We start from the raw sequence: 20,070 nt of genomic DNA, 5'->3' as shown, positions 1-20,070 counted from the left end.
GCCAGGAGGAATTTGTTTTGTTTCAGTAGATGTGTACCCTGTACATGTGGTTTTGAAATTCAGAATTGCACAGGCATGGTAGTGAACCTGAGATTGTCACATGTGTGATCTTTTAAATACTACTTAGATTTCTTTTTCTTTCTGAAAGGCTCAGTGTGGCTGTAAAATGAGTATAAGATTATGTGAAACCATTCTAAATTGAGGTGATTAAGAGTTCAAATTTACTGTTTAAAAATATTTAGGTTGTGGACTTGGTGTTTTGTGTTTTACTAGGCAGCTGTTTATTTTTAAGAAATTGAAGTTAGGATGAAAAATAGTATGATAAAATGATGAGTCAGGTTGTCAAAAGCCAAAAAATTCTAACAGGTATACATGCTAGAATAATGCGTATTTTTATTTTTGCAACATCTGACTCACAATCTTGATTATGTATTCTGCTAAGTTCAAAGTTTTCTTACACAAAGAGAGAGCTATATGAAACAACTATGCTTCAAATAATTTTACTTCAATTGTTGTAACAGGTTTTGGAGTTTAAATCATTAACAACCTCTGTGTGAACTTTTATCCAAATGACTGCAAGTCACAAAGAGAGCACTTCTCTTTCACGGAGTACCTTTTGTGCTTTAGTGAGACCCAATCCCTCTTCTATTTTTTTTTCTCCACCTTCATGTCTGTCTTTGAAGAAAGATGTGTGATTTGTGAAGTAATGAGAGTATGTATCAGTTAATGAAAGCTGCTATCCTGGCTTCATAATGCACACTGGAATTGCTTCAGGATCAAGCTTCATATACCTGCATTACAGCAAGAAAAAAAAAGTAAATTTCAGAAGTCCAGATTGCTGTGTGCACTGTAGATGTATCATGTAGCAGTCAAATCAACCATTAGGGGTGACCTAATCTTGATTTCCTCCCCCCTCCACACACACACACACACACACTCTCTCAAGGAGTTGTGATTTTCATGCTGCTTGTATTCTTTCCACTTCTTAAAACCTGCACTAGAAGTTGTCAGGATACCAACCTGCCCACCTTTCTTTCTGGCTTATTTTGGGTGCTTATTTTGGCCTGGAGGGAGTTGTGTATAATGCAGCCTCTCCCTCCCACACCGAAGTTCGGCTGCACAAACCCCTTCGGCCCCTGTGCTTTGTGAAGGGATAGCTGAGCCCATCCAAAAAATTCTATGGGGTTAGCTGTGCACCACCACGATTTTGCTTTCCTAACACAGGAAGACAAAACACCGTAATTAAAAAAAAAAAAAAAAGGTTGATGCTATTATTTTCCTTCTCACCACAAACGAGGGGATTACAGTGTGAATGGCCAAGACCCACAAATTCACACACACACCTTTTTTTTAATTTTAATTTTTTAATTTTTTTTTTTTTTTTTTAAAGAGCGGATTGGCAGCGGGTGCAGGACCGGGGCAGCGCATCCTCCGCCGCCGCGCAGCGCCGCGCCCGGAGCCCGCGGGGAGCGGAGCGGGGGCACCGTCCCCTGTGCTCCAGCGGGGCGCGCGTGTGTCTGTGCGTGTGTCCGTGCGTGTGCCCGCCCGCCGGGGCTGTGCGGGGGTGTGTGCGGTGTCCCTGCCCGCCCGCGGGCGCGCCGGGAGCGCCGCCGCCGCCGCTGCCCTTTGATCCCGGCGTTAGTGTTAGTTAGGGGCCGGCAGGAGCGCGGGGCGCAGCCCTCGGCACCGCCGCGCCAGCCCTCGCCCCGGCACGGCGCCCGGCGCCCGCCCGCCCGCCGGGAACACATCCCCGGCCGCTGAGGGATACTGCGACCGGGGACAAGCCAGGTGCACGACCGGGTTGCGGGGGGGTGGGGGGGTGGGGGGGAGAGGAAAAGAAAGAGAGAGGGGGAGACGGAGCCCTTCGCGGTGGCTCCGAGAAAACCGGCTTCAAGCCCCCTTTCCCCCGGCGAAGAGGGAAAACCCGCCCCGGTTAGCGGCTCCCCCGGGGGCCCCGGCTTTGTGCCTGTCCGTGCCCCCCCCTCCCGGTCTTATTTGATCTCCCGTTAAACCAAGGAGGAGAATGTGAAAAAAGGGGGAAAATGCCCAGGAGGAAGCAGGAGCAGCCCAAGCGCCTCTCTTCACGTAAGTGCCCCCTCTTTTTGCCATTTTCTCCTTCCTCCTCTCCCCGTCTCCTTCCCCTCTGCAGCCGCCTCCGTCGTTTCGTGCATTAGTTTAGGGTTACAGAGGTGAAACTGACAAAGACACAGCCTGGGTTATTCCTCTTTTAGGTCTGAGCTAAGGCAGCCATGTTGGTGATGAACAGCCTTGTGCCCTTTTAATTTTTCCTCTCTCTCCTTTCCCCCCTTCTTTCTTCGCGTCTCTCGCCCTTTCCTCCCTCTCCCTCCCCTCGCCCGTGATTGTGCATTTGTGCTGAGGGGGGGTGGAGGGGGGGGCGGTGTGGGTTTCTCTTTGGGGCCGGAGGGAGGGGGGTCTGTTTTATTGGGGTGGGGAGGGGGGCTAAGCACGGGAGGGGAGGGCGGCGAGAGGGGAAGCGGCTGCTGGCGTCTTGTGCGGAACCAGCCGAGAGGTCTGTCCCCGGCTAAAGGTTGCGGAGGGGCTGGGCGGCCCGGGAGCGGGGGGTAGGCGGGCAGCGGCAGCCGAGGGGGCCGGCGGGGCACCCCACACCGACCCCGGGGCCACCCCGGAGGGGGCCGCGGCCGCCGCCGGCGGCGTGGGAGGGGGCGGCGGGGAGGCAGACCGTGGCAGGCGAGGTCCCTGCAGAGCAGGGAGAGGAGGCGGCGGCGGGCTCCGGGCTCCTCCTGGCCGCAGTGAAATGAAGGGTCAGGCGAGCCAGGCGAGACTCAGGCTTCGGCGGCGCTGCCCCAGACGAGAGCAGCAGAGCACAGGGCTAAAGTGCATCCGATCCTCCGCCCGCGGGCACCCTCTGCGCTCGCACACACACACGCACACACGCATCCACACACACATCCCCTGACACGGCTCACCCTGCCCTGCTCCCGATCGCTCCCTCCCCCCTCCCTGCCTGTTTCTCCCCTCTTTGCAAAACAGTTAACTTTTCTCCCGCTCCCTCTCCCCCCCTCTCCTTGTATTCAGCGCTCGGCAGCTATTGAGAGGGAGGCGGAGAGGAGGGGAAGGGACCTAAAAATACTCTGCCCCTGCATGGCCCCAGGGCTGCTTTAAGGAGAGCGTGGGGTGGATGGAGGGGTCATTTGTCTGTCCCCGACACATCTGCTCGGAGCGTGCCTGCAGCTCCTCCGCGCCGAGCTCGGGGCAGGGCGAGAGCTGAGCCGCCGGTGCCGGAGCCGGGCTCGGTCACCGGGAGTTCACCGGGGCGGCTCCTGCCCCTGCCCGCGGGGCGCCGCTGCGGGCGGAGCGCGGCCCGGCCCCCGCTCCGCTCTGCGGGCACAGGGCTGGGGCAGCGCTCCCCGCGCCCTTCCCGCACCGGCATATGGGCCAGGATGGGAGATGGAGGCGCGGGGGGCGGCAGGCTGGGGGCGAGGGGGAAGCGCTCGCAGCCTCCCAAAGATTTGTCTCCCTTTTTCCCTTCCTGCCGCCTCGAGGCAAGGGCATGAGTTGTGGTGGGCTTTGCTTCGGGGGGGTTGATGTTTGAGGTTGGTTTTGGGGGTTTCCTCCCCCCTTCTCCCTTCCTCTTGCCGTTTGCCCCCGCACAGCCCTTTGGGGTCCGCTCGCCGGAGGAGCTGAGCAGCAGCCGCGGCTCCTCCCGCAGAGCGTGGCCGGGCTCGGCTCGGCTCGGCCGGGCTCGGCTCGTGGGGAGCGGCGGGAGAGCAGCGCCCGCCTCTGCAGCGGCCCGGCCCCGGCGCGGCGGGCGGGGGCAGGGGCCAAGCCCGGGCGCTCCGGGGCGTTCCGGGGGGCGGCCGCGGCGGGCCCGGCTCGGCAGGAGCCCCGCGGGGCTCCCGGGGCGGGCGGAGGCGGCGGGGCCGCGCCGGGCTGGCGGCTGACCTTGCCCTCGCCCCCGCCCCGGCGCTGCCCTCAGCCCGCCCCTGGGGCTGACATCAAACCTGGGCTCCATCTTAGCTCGGCCGGGCGCTGCCGAGCGCGGCGGCGGGGGCTCGGCTCGGCTCGGCTCGACTCCGCCGGGCCCGGCCCTGCGCTGCCCCCGCCTCCGGGTTGCGGCTGAGGCCGCCCGCGGCCCCGACCTCCTGACCGCCGCGCCGGGGGAAGTCACGGCTTTTTCTGGGCCGAGGAACAATTGCCTTCATTGTGCACATAGACTTCGGCGTGTGTTATTATTTTGATTTTTTTTTTAAATACTCGGCCTAATTTGTACTTCTTTCGGATTATTTTTGTAGTTCAGTTCATGGGAGGAGGGATTCTTTTTCCCTGGTGTGTGAAAGGCGCACCCACCTTCATCCCACACGAATGCTACCTTTCAGTGTATTTATTTATTTTAATTTCTTTTGCAACTAGATTGCCCTGGATCAAGAGCTATTATCTGACAATAGTAATAATACTTTGGTTAACTCAGAGTAATAGTGTTTTAGATCAGGAAAATACCTTGGAATTCAGTGTGCAGATGGTGTAAATAGTATTTGGTTTGGATGGGGTTTTTTGTTTTATTTTTTTGTTGTCTTTTGGGTTTTTTTTAAGCAACACGTTGCTTTAATGGGTACTCAATGTAAAATACGTTTTTATTCTCTAATTCTCGCTGGTTTCAGCAATACATTTGTTAGCGGGACAGAGGGTGTATTTCATGTTGAAGTATCAATGGTGGCAGAAGAATATAAAGTGCCCCATGCCATCCCAGAAGGAGCTGTCAGCCTCTGTGCTCAGCCTTGGCTCTGCCCCACTGCAGGCGCCGTGCTGTGGTTCACTCCCAAGTCATGTTACAGGTTGCTGCTGGGGCATGAACGCTCTCCAGGACACCTAAGTGATGTAGCATCTTACCAAACCTCCCTGGGATATTTCGGCTTCTGTTGCGATTGTTTGTGAATAAATAGTCGCATGTCGACACACAGAATGATTTGTGAATGTTACAGTGTAACTGAGCAAATGTAACTTAGCTTGGCAAGTCTTTGCTGGCTCTAGTGCAGCTTGGGTAGCAAGCCCTGTTCTCAGGATCTCTAGGCCTTCATTAATCCCTCATGCACTGTTACATACCCTGCAGAGCACCTGAGGATTGCTGTCACTGCTGGCTGGCACCCTGATTTTATACTTCTGCCCACTGACTCCACTGGACAGCCCTCACCTACATCTGCAGGTAGTTTCACTTGAGGAGACTGCCCTGCCAAAAAACATGTGATGGTGAAGAAGTGCTCTGTACAAGGCTTTGCTGGAGATGTACCAGGCTGCTGCAAGAGTTTAATTCAGTTCCAAGGGAGCTGCTAGATACTGACATCTCAGTGTTTGAGGGAAGAGAGGGGTTGATATTATTAGATACAATAATAATGTGTTTGGGTGGCATCTGCTTAAAATGGCAGAGTTAAGGTTGAGCTTTCAGTCACTGGAGTTGTTTGCAACATAATTTAGTTTGGAAGGGTCCTTTGGAGGTTGTCTGGCCTAGCCCCCTGCTCAAAGCAGGATGAACCTCAGGGTTCAGTCAGATGGATGGGCCCTGTGAGGCTCCAGCATTTACATGTACTGTAAAGTGGAGATTTTGTGTCCAAAGAAGTCAAGTTTGGGGAACTGTTTAGCCACAGATGCCAGCTGAATGTCTTCAATCACACTCTGTGAAACACAAAAGAAAGCGCATCCTTCTTAATTTAAGATACAAATGAATGAGGAAAGGATTTTAGGTGTTCCTTGACAGACAATGGCTCGTTCATACCCAAACAAAGTACTGCAGCTGTCTGGACTTGATTTACAATGGCAGAATTAAGTCTATAACTTGAATTTTTTGCCCAGTACATGTGTGTCTTATGATTACATTTGGATGTGGCTACCTTGGCAAGTCAATCCACTTCCACTGGAATGTTTTAAAGAATTTTGCTCATTTCTGTGTGTTTGTGCATTAGGAGTTTTTTTCCCTTTCAGCTACTTTAGCAGTTAGATATTTGTTTCTCACTTACTCAGCATAAGAATCTTTAAAAATATATATATATATAAACACACCCCTGTCTTTCTTCTCCTTGTTGCCTCGCTTCCCATTCTACCTCAGGCTGTTGTTTTCTTTACCAAGGATTCCTGAAAGTCTGCTACCTCTGAACTGCTCGTGTGACTCGGAAGAGCTCAGCCTGAAAAGTAAAAGTTTTGGGAAGTCTTCAGGCACTCGAGTAAATGTTTAAGATCCAGAGCACTATGTTGCCTTAAGTGCAGCAATCGATACTCCTTGGGGTTGGTTCTGTCTCGGAGGCTCGTCAGCAGTGCAATTTGCGAATGAATGCCACAATTCCATTTATTCAAAGCTTGCATTTATTACAGTCTCAGGCAGAATTAAATGCTACATTGAGAAGTTTGAACTGCTGCTAGTTTCTGAGGAATGTTTTCAGTGCAGGACAAACTGCAGTGGCAGTTTCTTCTGGAGTTGTTTTGTTAAAGGAGGAGATGCAGAATTGATACAGTATTAGTTTCCATATCAAAAGTTGGATATCTGACTATGAGCAGGTGTAATTCTTCTTCCTTTCATGGTCAGATACAGTGTTGGATGTTTCAGATACTGTGCTGAAGTGTTCAGCTGTTTCTATACAGTAAAAAACACTTGAACTCTGTGAAACTTTTTATTATATTGTGTCTTTATTGCTTGATTATATCATCACAGGAAAAAAGGTGCTGTCAAACAAGTAAATTAACAGTGATTTAGAGCTTCCTTCATTTTTTATTTCTGCATCTCACTTCATCTGATACTTTCTGATAGTAAGAGAGGATGCATTGGATGGGTTTTTCAAAAGACTTCCCAATGTCAGGAGTGCTTTTGCTGTTTTTTGGTATTTAAGAGTTGCCTCCAAGACAAAACACTTTTGCCAGGAGCAGCAATCCTTCTCTTTCAGATGAATTTTTTACTTTACTAGCACATATGGCATGTATAAGGGGAACCTTTTATTTATTCTTCTAACATGTTTTATTTATTCTTCTAACATGCTTACTATTTTTGACCTCTTACCACTGCAGGGATCTTGATATGGCATATAGTTCACAAGAGAATCCACATAGGGAAAATTATTATTCTTGATGAGGTTAATAATTTCAATGTTCTCATTATGGTTGTGCTGTAATGCACCTCTCAAATAAACATCAGCCTTTTGGTGGATTGAGTAACAACCCCATTACACCATCTGAAAACACTTCTCTCATTTTGTCCATCTTGTGCTAATGAAGTCTTCACAGATTTTTCAAAAATACCTTCTCCCTTTATGGGGACCCTTTCTGACATGTAAAGTCTGTCTCTTTAAATTTGTATGCTGATTTGTTTCTTACATGAACTAAGTCACTTTTACAAGATCATTCAGTGATAAATGTCTAAAGCAGATCAATGGTAGGCTATGTCTTAGTGTTGTCTGATGGTACAAAATATGGATAAATCACTCTGGGTATAGATTGGGCTACTAAAGAGTCAGTGTTGTGCTCATTAAGTTAATTAAGTCTTTAGGATCTTATGAGTGAGATTTTAGAGGGGGTAGGGGTGCCAAAGATTTAGAACAAAACCACAAACCTTAGAGTTGGCCAAACAGCAAACCAGCAGGGAGAGCAGTGGAATGGGAAACGTAAGAGCATGCAGACAGAACACATTTTTACTTTTAAAATGGATGAAGAATGAGTATGACTTAATCTTTCTAGCAGAGTGATTGTTGTCTTTCTCATATGTAAGAAGGCAGGAGTAGGAGGAATTAAGTTTAAAAAAAAAAAGAAGGAAGAAGAGGAGCCAGGAGGAGCTGGCTGTTCAAAGTGAAGTATTAGTAATTTCCTATAATTTAATCAGACCAGATCCCAGAGCAAGATAATGAGAGCATGACCTACAAAAGAGGACTTTTTGGAAGTTAAAAGGGTTTCTAACATGAAGCTTCACAAGGCATGTGATTTGTCATGAAACACTGTATAGAGGACTTTTTTTTTCCCTTTCACATTGCAAAGAAATCATAATATAGACAAGAGTTCAGATGGTTAAGGAGAGCTGATATGTCTTGTGTCCAGAATCCTTTTACTATTGCAGCTTTTCAAGCATGACTCTGGAGTTCTTTAAGAGTATATCTTCTAAATAACAATTTGGGGTTTTTTCCTAGATTTTTGTTGCCTGGTTTGCTATTCATGGTACATGATTTGTATCATTTGGGTTTACGCATACAAATCCCTCCAGGATGTTTGGAGGCTAAAGTACCATATGCCTTTCAAAAATAATAATAATATACAAAATACCTGGACTGCAAAGTACCCAGCAGTATGTAATAGAATCCAGTTTTCATGGGGATGGGGAGAGTTTTCTTCCTCTCTCTTTTTGCCCCCCAAAGTAAAACTTTTTTTTGTTCTACCTTAAATGTTTTCTCTGAACAATATGTGCGATGTATTGATATGGGCATGAAAAATAATAATTTATTTATTTTGGGGTAAAGGAAAAAAACCCCAAACATTCAAAAAGGTGGATGATACCCCTTTCTCCAGGGATTTTCCTTTTTAAATGTAGTTTAATGAAGAACCTCAGACCCATACTTCATTTGAAGGGGTACATGCTCTAGGGTACAGACAGCATCAATGCTGCACTTACAAACTGCATTGTGGCTACTGCAGTGAAGGATTCAGCAACTTGTACCCATAAGCTCACTTTAAAGCTTGTCTTTCAGGTTTTCTTTTTTTGCAGACTTAGTCACCTTTATGGTACTGTTATGCTCCCAAAGACAGTTTCTCTTTTCCTTGCTTGGTATCTTTCTTGGTCTAGACACCAAATATTTTGAATGTCCAGTTTGAATGTCCTGTCTAAACCTGACAGTTTAGGAGTTAGCTCTATTCCTTGAAATTTCTTCTGCCTTTCAAGGGATTTCTTTGTTTGGGGCATAATTATACTGAGTATTGGAGTTCCAAGTTAAGCCTAACACTAAGATAAGGCTGTTCCATTTTGCAGGTTAAGAATTCACACAGAGTCTGAGTTAGGGTAGTTTGGAACAACACAAAAGTCATGTTTGGGGTTTTCTTCTGAGAAACATTTAGTGAAGAGAGAAGAACTGGGCTGCATAAACAGTCCTTTTTCCTCATTCTTTTCAGTATTTAGACAACAGGATTGGGAGCAGAGGGGAAAGAGTGACTAGTGCTGATAGCACAGCAGACCAGGAGAGGGAAGGTTGCATGTGAGACTGATGATTTAGTTGCTTAGAATTTGTTTAGAATAAATCCCATTAAAAATTAAAGGGTTACCAAGTGGTAGCAGTCTTTTAATGAGTGGTATAATCAGCAGTTTCAGCAAATGAAATTAGGTTCCAAACATCTGCAGGTTTTTTCTTTTATTTGGGGTGCTCTCACTAGGGTAGAAATAACATTTTTGAAGAAATTCAAAGCTGAGCTAGTGTCCTTATCTCTTTGAATTCTGCATGGCCCTACTCTAAGAGCTCCCTTCCTCAAGAAGGAGGTTTGTAGCTCTGCTGGCCCTCATCTGGGGTTTGCAGCTTGGATGTGGTTTTCCTCTGTTGCAGGGCTTTCTATGCAGGTGCAAATAATTCTTTCCTGCATGGTCTTGAGTTTTATCTGAAAGTTTCTGAAAGGGAAAAAAAATTTGGCACAAACTTGCTTTAAAGTTACAACTTCTCATTTTAGGCATGTCTTGAATCTTGGCGCTTGTTACATTGTGTATCAGGGCAAGTAACTTTTAGAAAAATGCATTAAAAGAGCTGCTGGTTTTACTAAGTGTGTTTTTAGCTTAATGAAATATCCCCATGTGTGACTTTAATGAACACAAATTCTTTGCAAGCTTCTAGACTTCACTTTGATTTGTGTAGTAGGACAAATAATTACTCATCTCAAAAATTAAAATACGAACAGATCTTCCTCAACTAGATGATCATTATCTGGAGTGCAATGTAAGGAACAGAGAGGGTGGCAGACAAGTGCATTTAGACAGCAGCTGGTGGTGTAGCTGTGCTTGTGTGCTTTCTTGAAGCACAGCCAGAGTCTCTCCCTTTATAAACCTCTGTGCCAAATCTAGACCTGGCAACTAATGACTGAGGACCCATTTCTTTATGTGTTTGGAGCAGAACTTCCTCCTACCTACCTCTCTGTTTCTGACACTTTGAGCTGATGAGGAGCCCTTCTCAGGCACCAGAGTAAGCATAACAGCCTAGAGCTGCTCCAATTTCTGCTGCCCCCAGGCTCTCACCCTGCTCCTCATTCTGGAAAGGAAAGGCTGACATAATCCTTTTGTCAATTCTGCATTGCCAAAGGGAGTTCTTTGCACAGTGAATAACTCTGAAGGGAGCTCTTCTGCCCACCTTGAGGTACTTGAACATTGCCCATAAGACCTAAATATGCTTCATCATAATTGTTTATATTGTCTTCCTGCACAGTGCTGTGCCACACTGAGATAACAAAGCAAGCTCTAAATAAGCTGCCTTGTGTACAGGAGGCTGTTATCACAACAGTGTGCCCAGGTTAATTCGGCTCTACTACTTGTGGGTATATTCCAGTTGGCTCAGATATCACCACATAGCACTGTTATTTTGTATGGACACACACTCAAAAGAATCAAAGTTGCTGTCTTTGAAGGCTTTTAGTGGCCTTCATAAAAGTTCTTGGTAAAGCCCACAGAGTTCTCAGCCAAGAAATGCACTTTGGAAAAGTAAAATCAAGTTCCACTACCACTGTCACACCTGTTTGTTTGTTCAGCAGAAAAAGCTGGGAATGGAATAGTCATGAACATGAAACTTCCTCTTCACTTCTACTATTCCCCTTTATGGAAATTTTAGGTGGATTTTACACAGAATGTCAAAACACGTCGCTGTCGTTTCTGCTGTGCCTGTGCCCTAAGTAGCCATAGCAGTAGTTTCTTGTCCTTGGAATTTGGCACAGAATCCTAACTTTCTTTAAAATAAGATAAGGTTTGAGGAATGTCCACTTCTAATTGAGTGCTTGCACATTGGTTATGTGACCTCTGAGTTAAGGCTGAAAGCTGAGGTGTAGTGCATAAAACCATGTGTCTGGGAGTGGGCAGTGCCTGTTCCATGTGGTCTGCTGCTGCTGTGTGCTCTCCTACCACTATGAGTAGCTTCCTAATCCTCTCCTATTTGGCTTTGCTTGTTAACCCCAAGCAATCCTGCCAGGGACAGAGAAAGCAGCTGTCTTTGGTAGCAAACACAGCACAACAAAACAAACACTTCTTGAAACTTCTCTTAGGTACCTTACCATAATGTCATCCTTGTGGGAGGAATTAGAAACTCAGGAATATAATTTGCCATGTTTTAATCTGACTTTGGGAGAGAGGAAAAGATGAAATTATAGGCAACTGTATTCCTGTGATAAGCACAGGAGGGAATAATTTCTGTATCTGAAATCTAAACTTTTTGTTTCTGAACCAGTTGGAAGGTTAATGAGTACAAAACACCTTGGGTGAGCAATGGGGCAGAGTAAAATGGTAAATGAGGAGCCCATTATTTACCAGAAATCGAGCAGGAGAAGTTGCTTATAGCAAAAATAAACAGAAACTAGTTAAAACAAAAAGGGATTTTTGTTAAAGCAGGTGCTGTGATTGTTGTCACCTGCTGTGGTTGAATATTGCCATCCACACAGTTTGTGAGCTCCTCCCTTTGCTTTGTGACCCCTTGATAGGGGTTGTGAGCACAGTAGGGATAATTACAGGCACTGTAGCACCTTGATCTGAGGCTCCCCATGCTCTGCTTATTGCCACCTGCATATTAAGATGACAGGGATTTCTAGTTGGCTTTGTTGTTTCTTTTACTTTGTTGATCCCTGGAACATCTTTAATAAATGTGTTCTAAAGCAACAATTTCATGTATTTTAAAAGTCCTTTTCCAAGAGTCAATGTTTTGAGTGCTTAATGTGGCTTTTTCTCTTTCTGCATGTTAGTAAAAGGGAAAGAAAGTTCCCAGTGTTTGTTGTTGCTACCTTTCTGACTTCCATAAATAGAATAATTTAAGATGACTTCAGTGATTTCCCTTAACATTATTTTTTAAATTGTACTAAATGTCTATTATCAGGAATGGTCCATCTTTGCAGCCTTCTTCTGATCTCCCTTGTAGTGCTAGGGTGATGCAAATGCTATGGAAGTTGCATTGGTCCCCCAGATGGGGATTCTCATTGCATGGGGATGTTTCTAGGAGAGGAATAATCCTATTATTTCATACATCTTCATATCACTGCAGCTTGGAATAGGCTGTGCATCAGAGATGGGAAGGGTTAGAGATGAAACCACAGCTGGGATGCATTCTGATCTACTTACTGCTTGTTAAGAGCCATTTCCAGCTGCTGCTGCTAAGCTGATCTCCAGGCTGAGGCTGGGTTAGAAACCACAAGGGACAATCTGAGCTCCTGCTGTGCTCCTCCTTTGCCACATACCCAGGTATGTCACAGGAGAGATCCTAGCCCTGCCTGGAAATCAGGCAGGAGTGTTGGCATTATTGAATATGTGGTGGTAACTGTTCTTCTGAATTTAGTGGAATGAGCTGCTTTTGCCAGGATGCCACAGGGATTGCTGGGAAATTGAGATGTCTTATTCATGCTCAGAGAAGGAAATTATGAGCTAGCCAAAGAAGTCAAATAGACATAGTCAGGATGTACAACAGCACATCATCTTATCACGATAGGCAAACACAACCAGTTCTTTGACAGTTTTTCAAACTCCAGTATGTCCTTTCTGTGAAGAGCAGCCAGCCAGACACTTGCAGCAATAGAGAGACAGATAAAGAGAGTGTGTTCTTCTGCCTTCCCCAGACAGAAGGGTTAACCTGGGTTAACCTTGTGCCTGGGAGATTAAAACCACCCTTCACAAGCACAATTTTTTTCTCTTGCTATTTTTCTGGTGCTGTGAGCTGTAACTGTGTTCCTTAAACAGCTTTGGGTCCAGGAGTTCTAGATTGCAATGACAGAGCTGTTGGGGTATGTGATCATTGTGGGGATGTTTGGAGGCTCAGCAGGACAGTATATAGACATCAGATCTCTCTTTTTGAGTGCTTGTTTGGTTAGTTGGTTTGTTTTTTTTTTAACTTGTGGCTCAACAGGAAGTTTTCTTTAGAGAATCTTCACACCTATGGGCAGAGCTTCACACATGGCTTTTTTCAGCTTTAATCCTTGTATAGCAATAGTGCACTGATGAGATCTATCTATCTTCTTTTTCTCTTTCTTCAAAAACACTTGTGGTGTAATCACTGTTTTTATTGCTGATAATTCTTCTCTTTTTCACCCTTTGCCAGTCAGTATTTATGATAAGCTTTCTATGCCATCTGAAGAAGATTGGTCAGGAAAAGGTAGGAAAGTAGAGGAAGAAATAGCCATTTTTCATTTTGGCAATAGCAGTACTTTATCAGTGTCACACCCTGAGTGCTATTGGTGGTTTCAGAAGTTAATAGAAAGAGAAGTTATTTGGAACTGGTTCAAGAGAAGATGCAACATGCCTTTAAGCATTGGAGAGAAGTAAAGGTTGCCATTTGTATCATCCCTGACATTTTTGGCCTGCCTTAGGAAACTAGAGACTGTAGTTGTGGAGAAGGCAGATCAGAAGTACCATGTTCTTCTGTAGGGCTTCTGATTGCTCTTTCAGACAAATGTCTCCTGAATTTCTATTTTCTATGATAGCTGTAAGACTTCAGAAAGTGCTCTCAAAGATTACCTTGTGCATGAGAGACCAGGAAATTCTGTTTCCTCCACCTTTGTTGTTTGTGTACAGTGCATAGGAGTACAAGCCAGGGAGTTAACCTGCTAACCTGCTGTCCTAGGCACATCTGACCAAACAAAAAATTAATTTCAGCCTAAATGACAGCCTGTTTTCTAGTTAGGTCCTGTAGGAAAGATACACTTAGTAGTTTCTTGGGTAAGCTGAGCTAGGCCATTGAGGTTCTGCATCTGTAGAGTAGTTGTCACTCAGAGGAGCAGAGGTCAGTGGGGAAAAAGGTGGAAAACATGCTTCTTTAAATGACTAGATGTGTTCTGGGTGCTGCTGTGTGTTTTGCAGCTCTGCTGAAAACTTCTAACAGAGCTTTCCTAAAGTGTCAGAGCTGTGCTAGGCTTACATCAGTCTGTCCCTGTACAAACCCTGGTCACAGTTTGTCACCTCTCAATTTCCAAACTTGACTGTGCCTCTAAAGAGATACAGGAAACCAGTTATATTGCACAGTCCATTGTGTTTAATAACTTCTGTGTGTAGAGGAAGAAGGATGATACTTATAATCATTCTTTTGGTTTCAGCATCTGTGCATTAGCTATTTTCTGTTCTCCTGTTCTAGGAATCTCTTGCTATTGCCAGTGAGAGAGGAGGTATGGAAAGGGAAATTTTACCTGAGAACCTGTGCATCTACCTTGCCATAAGTTTAACATTCCATTTTTAGCCCAAATTAGCTCACTGGCAAGGACCATGGCCTGTAGATTTTCAACACTCTTCTGCCACCTGGGAGAATTTGACTGTTCTTGAGATTCCCACCAGGGGCACTGAAGCAGCTCTGCCTTGAAGAGGAAATCAATAATTGCAGTGTTTCAGTAGTGTTTGTTTGTCTTCACCTTCCTCTGCACGTTCAAGATTTCTCCCTATTTTATAGACATGAGGGGCGTGCATGGCCTGGGGAGGAAGGTGATTTAGATCTTATAGGAGGAGATGAGGGATTGGGAACCTCCTGGCCTGTGTTTGTGCTCAGCCAGGCAAGGAGTGGTGATGGAGAAACAGCAGCTGCTCTGTGATGTTCAGGTGGGTTGAGGCAGCTCTGAGGGTCCTACACAGAGCCAGAGTTAATGTGGAACCAGCAGCCTCAAATAATGACAGCAAGGCAGCTTCATTTTCTGGAGCTATCGCTTTGGTATTTAGAAACCTTTTTTAAGCAAGCCTGTTGTAATCTTGTTTATAGTAATTAAGGGTTTGCTAGTAATTTAAATAGTTGGTTTTGGCAATGTGTGGGTCATCTTCTTATAGGTATTCCTAATGTCAGGTTGAAAACATTTACACAGGAATAAAAGCCAAGGAAGCAGGTAATTGACTGATTTATCAACCTTAGCAGACAATTTTTTCTGATACATGGTGATGGCTATGGTAAATTTACTCTGGATTGCTTAAGGGCACGATCCTATATGGTGTGTACAACACACGAGGGCAACTCCTTGGAATGAATGGGTGAAGGAGCAGGTAATCAGCCAGCCTGGTTTTGGTGCCTCAATTAGCCTTTTGGTCAATGGCTTGTCTCCTAGGAAAGTTGGGAATTGCTATGCACAGGTCAGAACATAGGTGATTTACAGGGGGTTTTTTGTGTAGATTTTAGATCAATTTTAGTCTTTCAGGTAACTTGACAACTTTTTTAAACTTATGGCCATTCCCAGGCCATGATGCCAAGTTGCAGCTGTGATCAGGGAATTATTTATTTTCATTGCAAATTGTCTGTATGCAACAGTGATATGTTTGAACACTTTTTTGACTTCTTTTGCCAGCTGCATTGATGCTTGCAACTTCTCCTCTGCTTCCTTTCCACCTGTAAGGGTGACAAAAATCATGTTGCTGTGGTGACCCTGTCAGTTTTAGATGACAGGCACACTAAAATGGGTCACAGCTATTGATGGTTAATCAGCAGTGCAATAATCTGTAGCACAAATGCATCACTTTGTTCTTGGCTGCTGTAAATTGCAAGGAACATTTGAGAATTCCCGTGCCTCCTCTTTTTACTGTTGGGGTTGTGAGTGCTGAAGTTTGCAGTGCATTTCAGGCAATGAAGATGCATTTTGTCACAGTAAAGGGTTGAGACAGCTGTCACTGCACCCAGGTCTGGGAGGTGGCAGGTCAGGGGCAGGCCTTAATGAAGATGAATTGTTGGCTGATGAGTAAGAGCACTCAGTAAGAGCAGGCAGTTTACAGATGTAGCTCAAGAGCAGAGAACACAGGTATGCAAAATATAGCAGACCACCAATTTTATTTGTTACCCGGTTAAATGAAGATTAGAAAGCAAAGTTTTCCTGTGTTTTTTGGGGGAGTTTGGTTTTGTTTTGGTTTTTGGCACCTAAAGGATACAAAATGTGACCTAAGAAACTGTAGAATTCATAATTACTTCAGTTTGGTATGGAGGCTCCTGTGACCCAGGACTGAACTACCAGAAAGCACGTAGCCATTTGGAAATGAGTAACTGAGCCTTTGCTTTGCAGCTAGACTATGTTTAAGATAAGGTAGTTTTGTGTTTCTGCTTAGAATTTCCTAATAGAGACACCAGTTCTGTGTTTCACAAGCAACTTCTTAAAGAAGGTTTCATTAATGACCTGCCAAAGGATATAAAATCTTATTCATGGAGTTAGATGCTATTGAAGAATGGCTTAAAAATATTATGGATTACTATACTTAATATTTGACATTCATGTGATTCTCTCACAATAATTTGACCCAGAGTGGAAACTAGAATTCCTCCTTTAGGGACTTTTCTGGTTGTAGCCAGCTTTTGCAAATTGTTTGCTAGAATTGTTTGAGGTTTCATTTTCATAGAAGGCCCATGTTATGAAATTCTGGAATATTTCCCCTCCTTTGTGAGGTAGGCTGACATGACAGGTCTTGTCTCTGTATGCTAAAGATAAGAGAAGTCTTGAGAATAATCTTTAGCTCTTCTTATTTTGGAGGTGCCAGCATCCCTATTACCATATGGTAGTTGATATTTTCTCACTGCAGCAGCCTATTGAGTTAGACATCTTTCTAGAGCAAAACAAATGAGCAATCAAAGTAATTTTGGCAAACTAGAAACAATTTTAAGGAGTTTTAAAGCTTCTTTATAACTAACAAAAGGTAGAATTTTTAATTGCTGTGCTGAACTTTATGTGTAGGTGGCAAGTGTTCACTGATGTCAAGGATACACTGCATTCCAGGTGCAGGAATCTCTCTGGATAGACTTGCACATGAACCATTTGAACCACCACAGATTGTTAATACTGCTTCCCATTTCCAGCAGGGCTGTGGGAATAACTGTGGAACTCCTGTTCATATAGTTTTTCCTCTACTTTATAATAATCTATCAGAGTAAAAAACTGATATCATAGCTGGTTTTAAAAGACATGGGGAAGCCTGAAATTCCTGATGAGGAACTTCAATCTGGCTCAGAAGTTGCTGGCTAAAAATTGTTTGGTTTTATAGGAAATGGTTTATCATCTTCTCTGTTTACATCAGGAAGAAGAGGTGTGTTCCTTTGATATGTTAATGTACCAACTCCAGGTTTTAGGCTGGCCATATTCCTGTAGTGTCTAAGCCAGTCTGATCAGAATCTTGTGCTCTATGAAATGTGTGCCCAGCCTCAACTACAGGTTATTATAGGATGCTTGTAAGGGCCTGTGGAAGAAACTTTCAGTAAGTCTGGCTGTGGTATTTTGCTCAGCCTCCATAAAACTGTTGCAAGCACATTGGTAACATAAAATAGGCTTTGCAAGGAACATGATTTTCTATTGTTTTACTGACACTTCATGTGTTTTATGAACCTGTCTTGGGGCTACTAGGCAGCCTTTGCAACATAAGCTGACCTGAGAAATATTTGTTTCTTCTGAAAACCTCCATCATAAAAATCAACTGTCTTTATATTCCTTCTCTCCAGTTATTCTGTGTGTTGATCACAGAACCACAGAATGGGTCAGGTTGGAGGGCACCACAGTGGATCATCTGTTCCAACCTCCCTGCTGAAGCAGGGTCATCCCAGAGCACATGGCATTGGATTGTGTTGAGATGGTTCTTGAATATCTCCAGCAGGAGAGACTCCGCAGCCTCTCTGGGCAATCTGTTCCTCTGTGTGGTCACTGCACAGTAGAGAAATTCTTCCTCATATTCAGGTGGAACTTCCTGGGCATCAGTTTCTGCTGTTGCCTCTTGTCCTATTGCCCAGCCTCACTGAGCAGAGCCTGGTCCATCCTCTTGGCTCCCCCTCCTTTGGATACTTTTATACACTGATGGTCCCTTCTCAGTTGTCTCTACTCAAGGCTGAATGGGCCCAAGTTTCTAAGCCAGTTCCTGTAAGAAGGATGCTCCAGTCCCTTAAATGTCTTTGTAGCTGAGCCAGAGCCCCACATCTCTCTTGTGCTGAGGAGCCCAGAACTGGACACAGCCTTCCAGATTTGCCTCACTAGGACTGAGCAGAGAAATCAAGATCACTCCCCTGGTGATCAAGTTGGGCCAAGTCAGCTGATGGCAGCTTTTTCTGCAGGCTGTTCTTTAGTGGCACACCTCTTGAGAGATGATCTTCAAAAACATTCCCCTCTTCTAGGGCTGTGTGTATTTTGTTCTGTTTCACATGCACACCTAAAGTTCTTCAGTTCACTGGGCCTGAAATACTGGCAAAATCCAGCTAGAATCAACTAATTCTAAATTATAGTAAGCGAATATCATGCATCTATACCTGTATATGCATTATTATACATGTGTACTATTTATATGTAACGTTATTATTGATTACTTTATAAGACATACTGCTCTGCCCTCCTACTTTCATGGTTGCTGATTACTGTGCCTGACTGTTAAGATATTATTTCTGGGTCTTTAGAACTCCTCTCCTCTCAGAAAGATGCTGCCTACCAGTTTTAGAGAAGAGGGTTTTTTAATTAGGATCGGAGTCTATGGGGGCCAAGCCAGCTACAGATGTCCCAGATTAGGCTTCTGGAGAAGGCTACATGATACTGACTGCTGTGGCCATCCTGACTGCACAGGCCAGCTCTTCCCTGAGAGGTGTGGTGTGTTGTGGAGGTTTGGGATGGGACAGAGAATCCTCAGGTGGTTTTTCACCTACAGGTCATGATGTACTTTGTACCCCACAAGACTAGAGGAGATAGGTGTCTCAGATTGTTGATTCTGCCTGTTTTCTCATTCCTGTCCCCTTTGCATCAATTTTTTTTGTTGATTTCTTGACAGAATGAGTGGTTTTCTGCCAAATTGGTGAGTTGAAATTGGCTCATGAAGCAGTCAAAGAACAGAGCAAGTCTAAGGGAGGGCACAGGATCACCACTTCTGTTGGCCTTGAGCTTTTATCACCTCACTGCACTGTAAGGTGATGCCTGTTTCTTTGTGGCTTTAAATATCTGTATCCCAGTGGAAGTGACCCTCCTCACACACTAATCCCACAGCTACTCACTGTAACCTCCTGCCTAGAACAGGAGAATAGCTAATCTTTCTTGGAGGCAAGAGGTCAAACATCCATCATTCTAGGAGTTCTCTTTTGAACTTGCTTTTGGAGGAGATCAGACTTGTCTTTGTAAGGTCCTGTCTTGTGGTCTGTCAGCCATCCCATAGAACCTTCCACAAGTAGTGACAGCTCTTCTCAGGAGAAGATCCATGTGTTTCTGTCCCTTTCCATGGATGCTAGCTAGTAAAAGATGGATCTTATTGGCAGTTGGTGAAACACACTTGGCACAGTTATTCTGGGGCTTGTGGCTGAAAATAGAAGGCTGCTGCCTCTGTTTACCATCTACCACAATTTCTCTCTCCTCTGAGGGACGGGAAATAAAGGCAGTTTTATGTTGTCTATGACAAGTTTTTTCAGTAATTTGTCCTGATTCCCTTTTTCCTTGGGAGAGTCCATCACACCTGGATTCTGCCTTTGAGAGGAAACTGAGATATTGTACATGTATTTTGGTAATCTATGTCTGTCTAGCAGTTTGCAAACTTGAATGTGCCCAATATTACAATATTTGGACACATTCAGATGTTTGTGTGTGTAGGCAAAGCATCTTGAAGAGTTCTAGTTACTGCAAAATAAATAACATTCTCTAATATTTTTTGGCTCTGAGTCCTTTTTTCAGAAAAGCAGTACTAGAGAAATTGTTAGGTGAATAATCTGGAGTTTCATTGTGTGTTGATTTTTTCAAAGTCACTTTAAGTTAGGGATAAAAGTAGGGAATGTATGCCCTGTCTTTAAAAGCTGTGCCTTCCTTTTCCCCTTTCCTCCTTCCCTCCAGTTAGGAAAATCATTATCTTGGAAGATGTGGAGATGAAATAGAGAGTCCTACCTAGGGCTTCTTTCCCTGTCTAATTGTGTGAGTATTTTCACATAACCTAAACACAGGGGAGAAGGACAG

At 44.8% G+C, this 20,070-nt stretch overlaps 1 protein-coding gene across 3 annotated transcripts in view; it reads left to right on the top strand.

Moving 5' to 3' along the window:
• Positions 1-1,863: 1,863 nt before the first annotated feature.
• ZNF827 (zinc finger protein 827) overlaps positions 1,864-20,070 on the top strand; it is a 100,257-nt gene continuing 82,050 nt past the window's right edge. For all 3 annotated transcript variants that reach the window (XR_009114492.1, XM_058024905.1, XM_058024904.1), the window contains exon 1: positions 1,864-2,085. Coding sequence is in view for 2 of the 3 variants with exons in the window: in XM_058024905.1 (XP_057880888.1) it covers positions 2,043-2,085 (43 nt within the window). In the remaining variant the exon portion in view is untranslated. The remainder of the gene's footprint in view (positions 2,086-20,070) is intronic.

Source organism: Melospiza georgiana, chromosome 5, assembly GCF_028018845.1.
Source record: "Melospiza georgiana isolate bMelGeo1 chromosome 5, bMelGeo1.pri, whole genome shotgun sequence".
Taxonomy (NCBI): Eukaryota; Metazoa; Chordata; class Aves; order Passeriformes; family Passerellidae; genus Melospiza; species Melospiza georgiana.
Note: the sequence above shows the minus strand (reverse complement) of the source record. Positions and strands in the feature narration are given on the sequence as shown.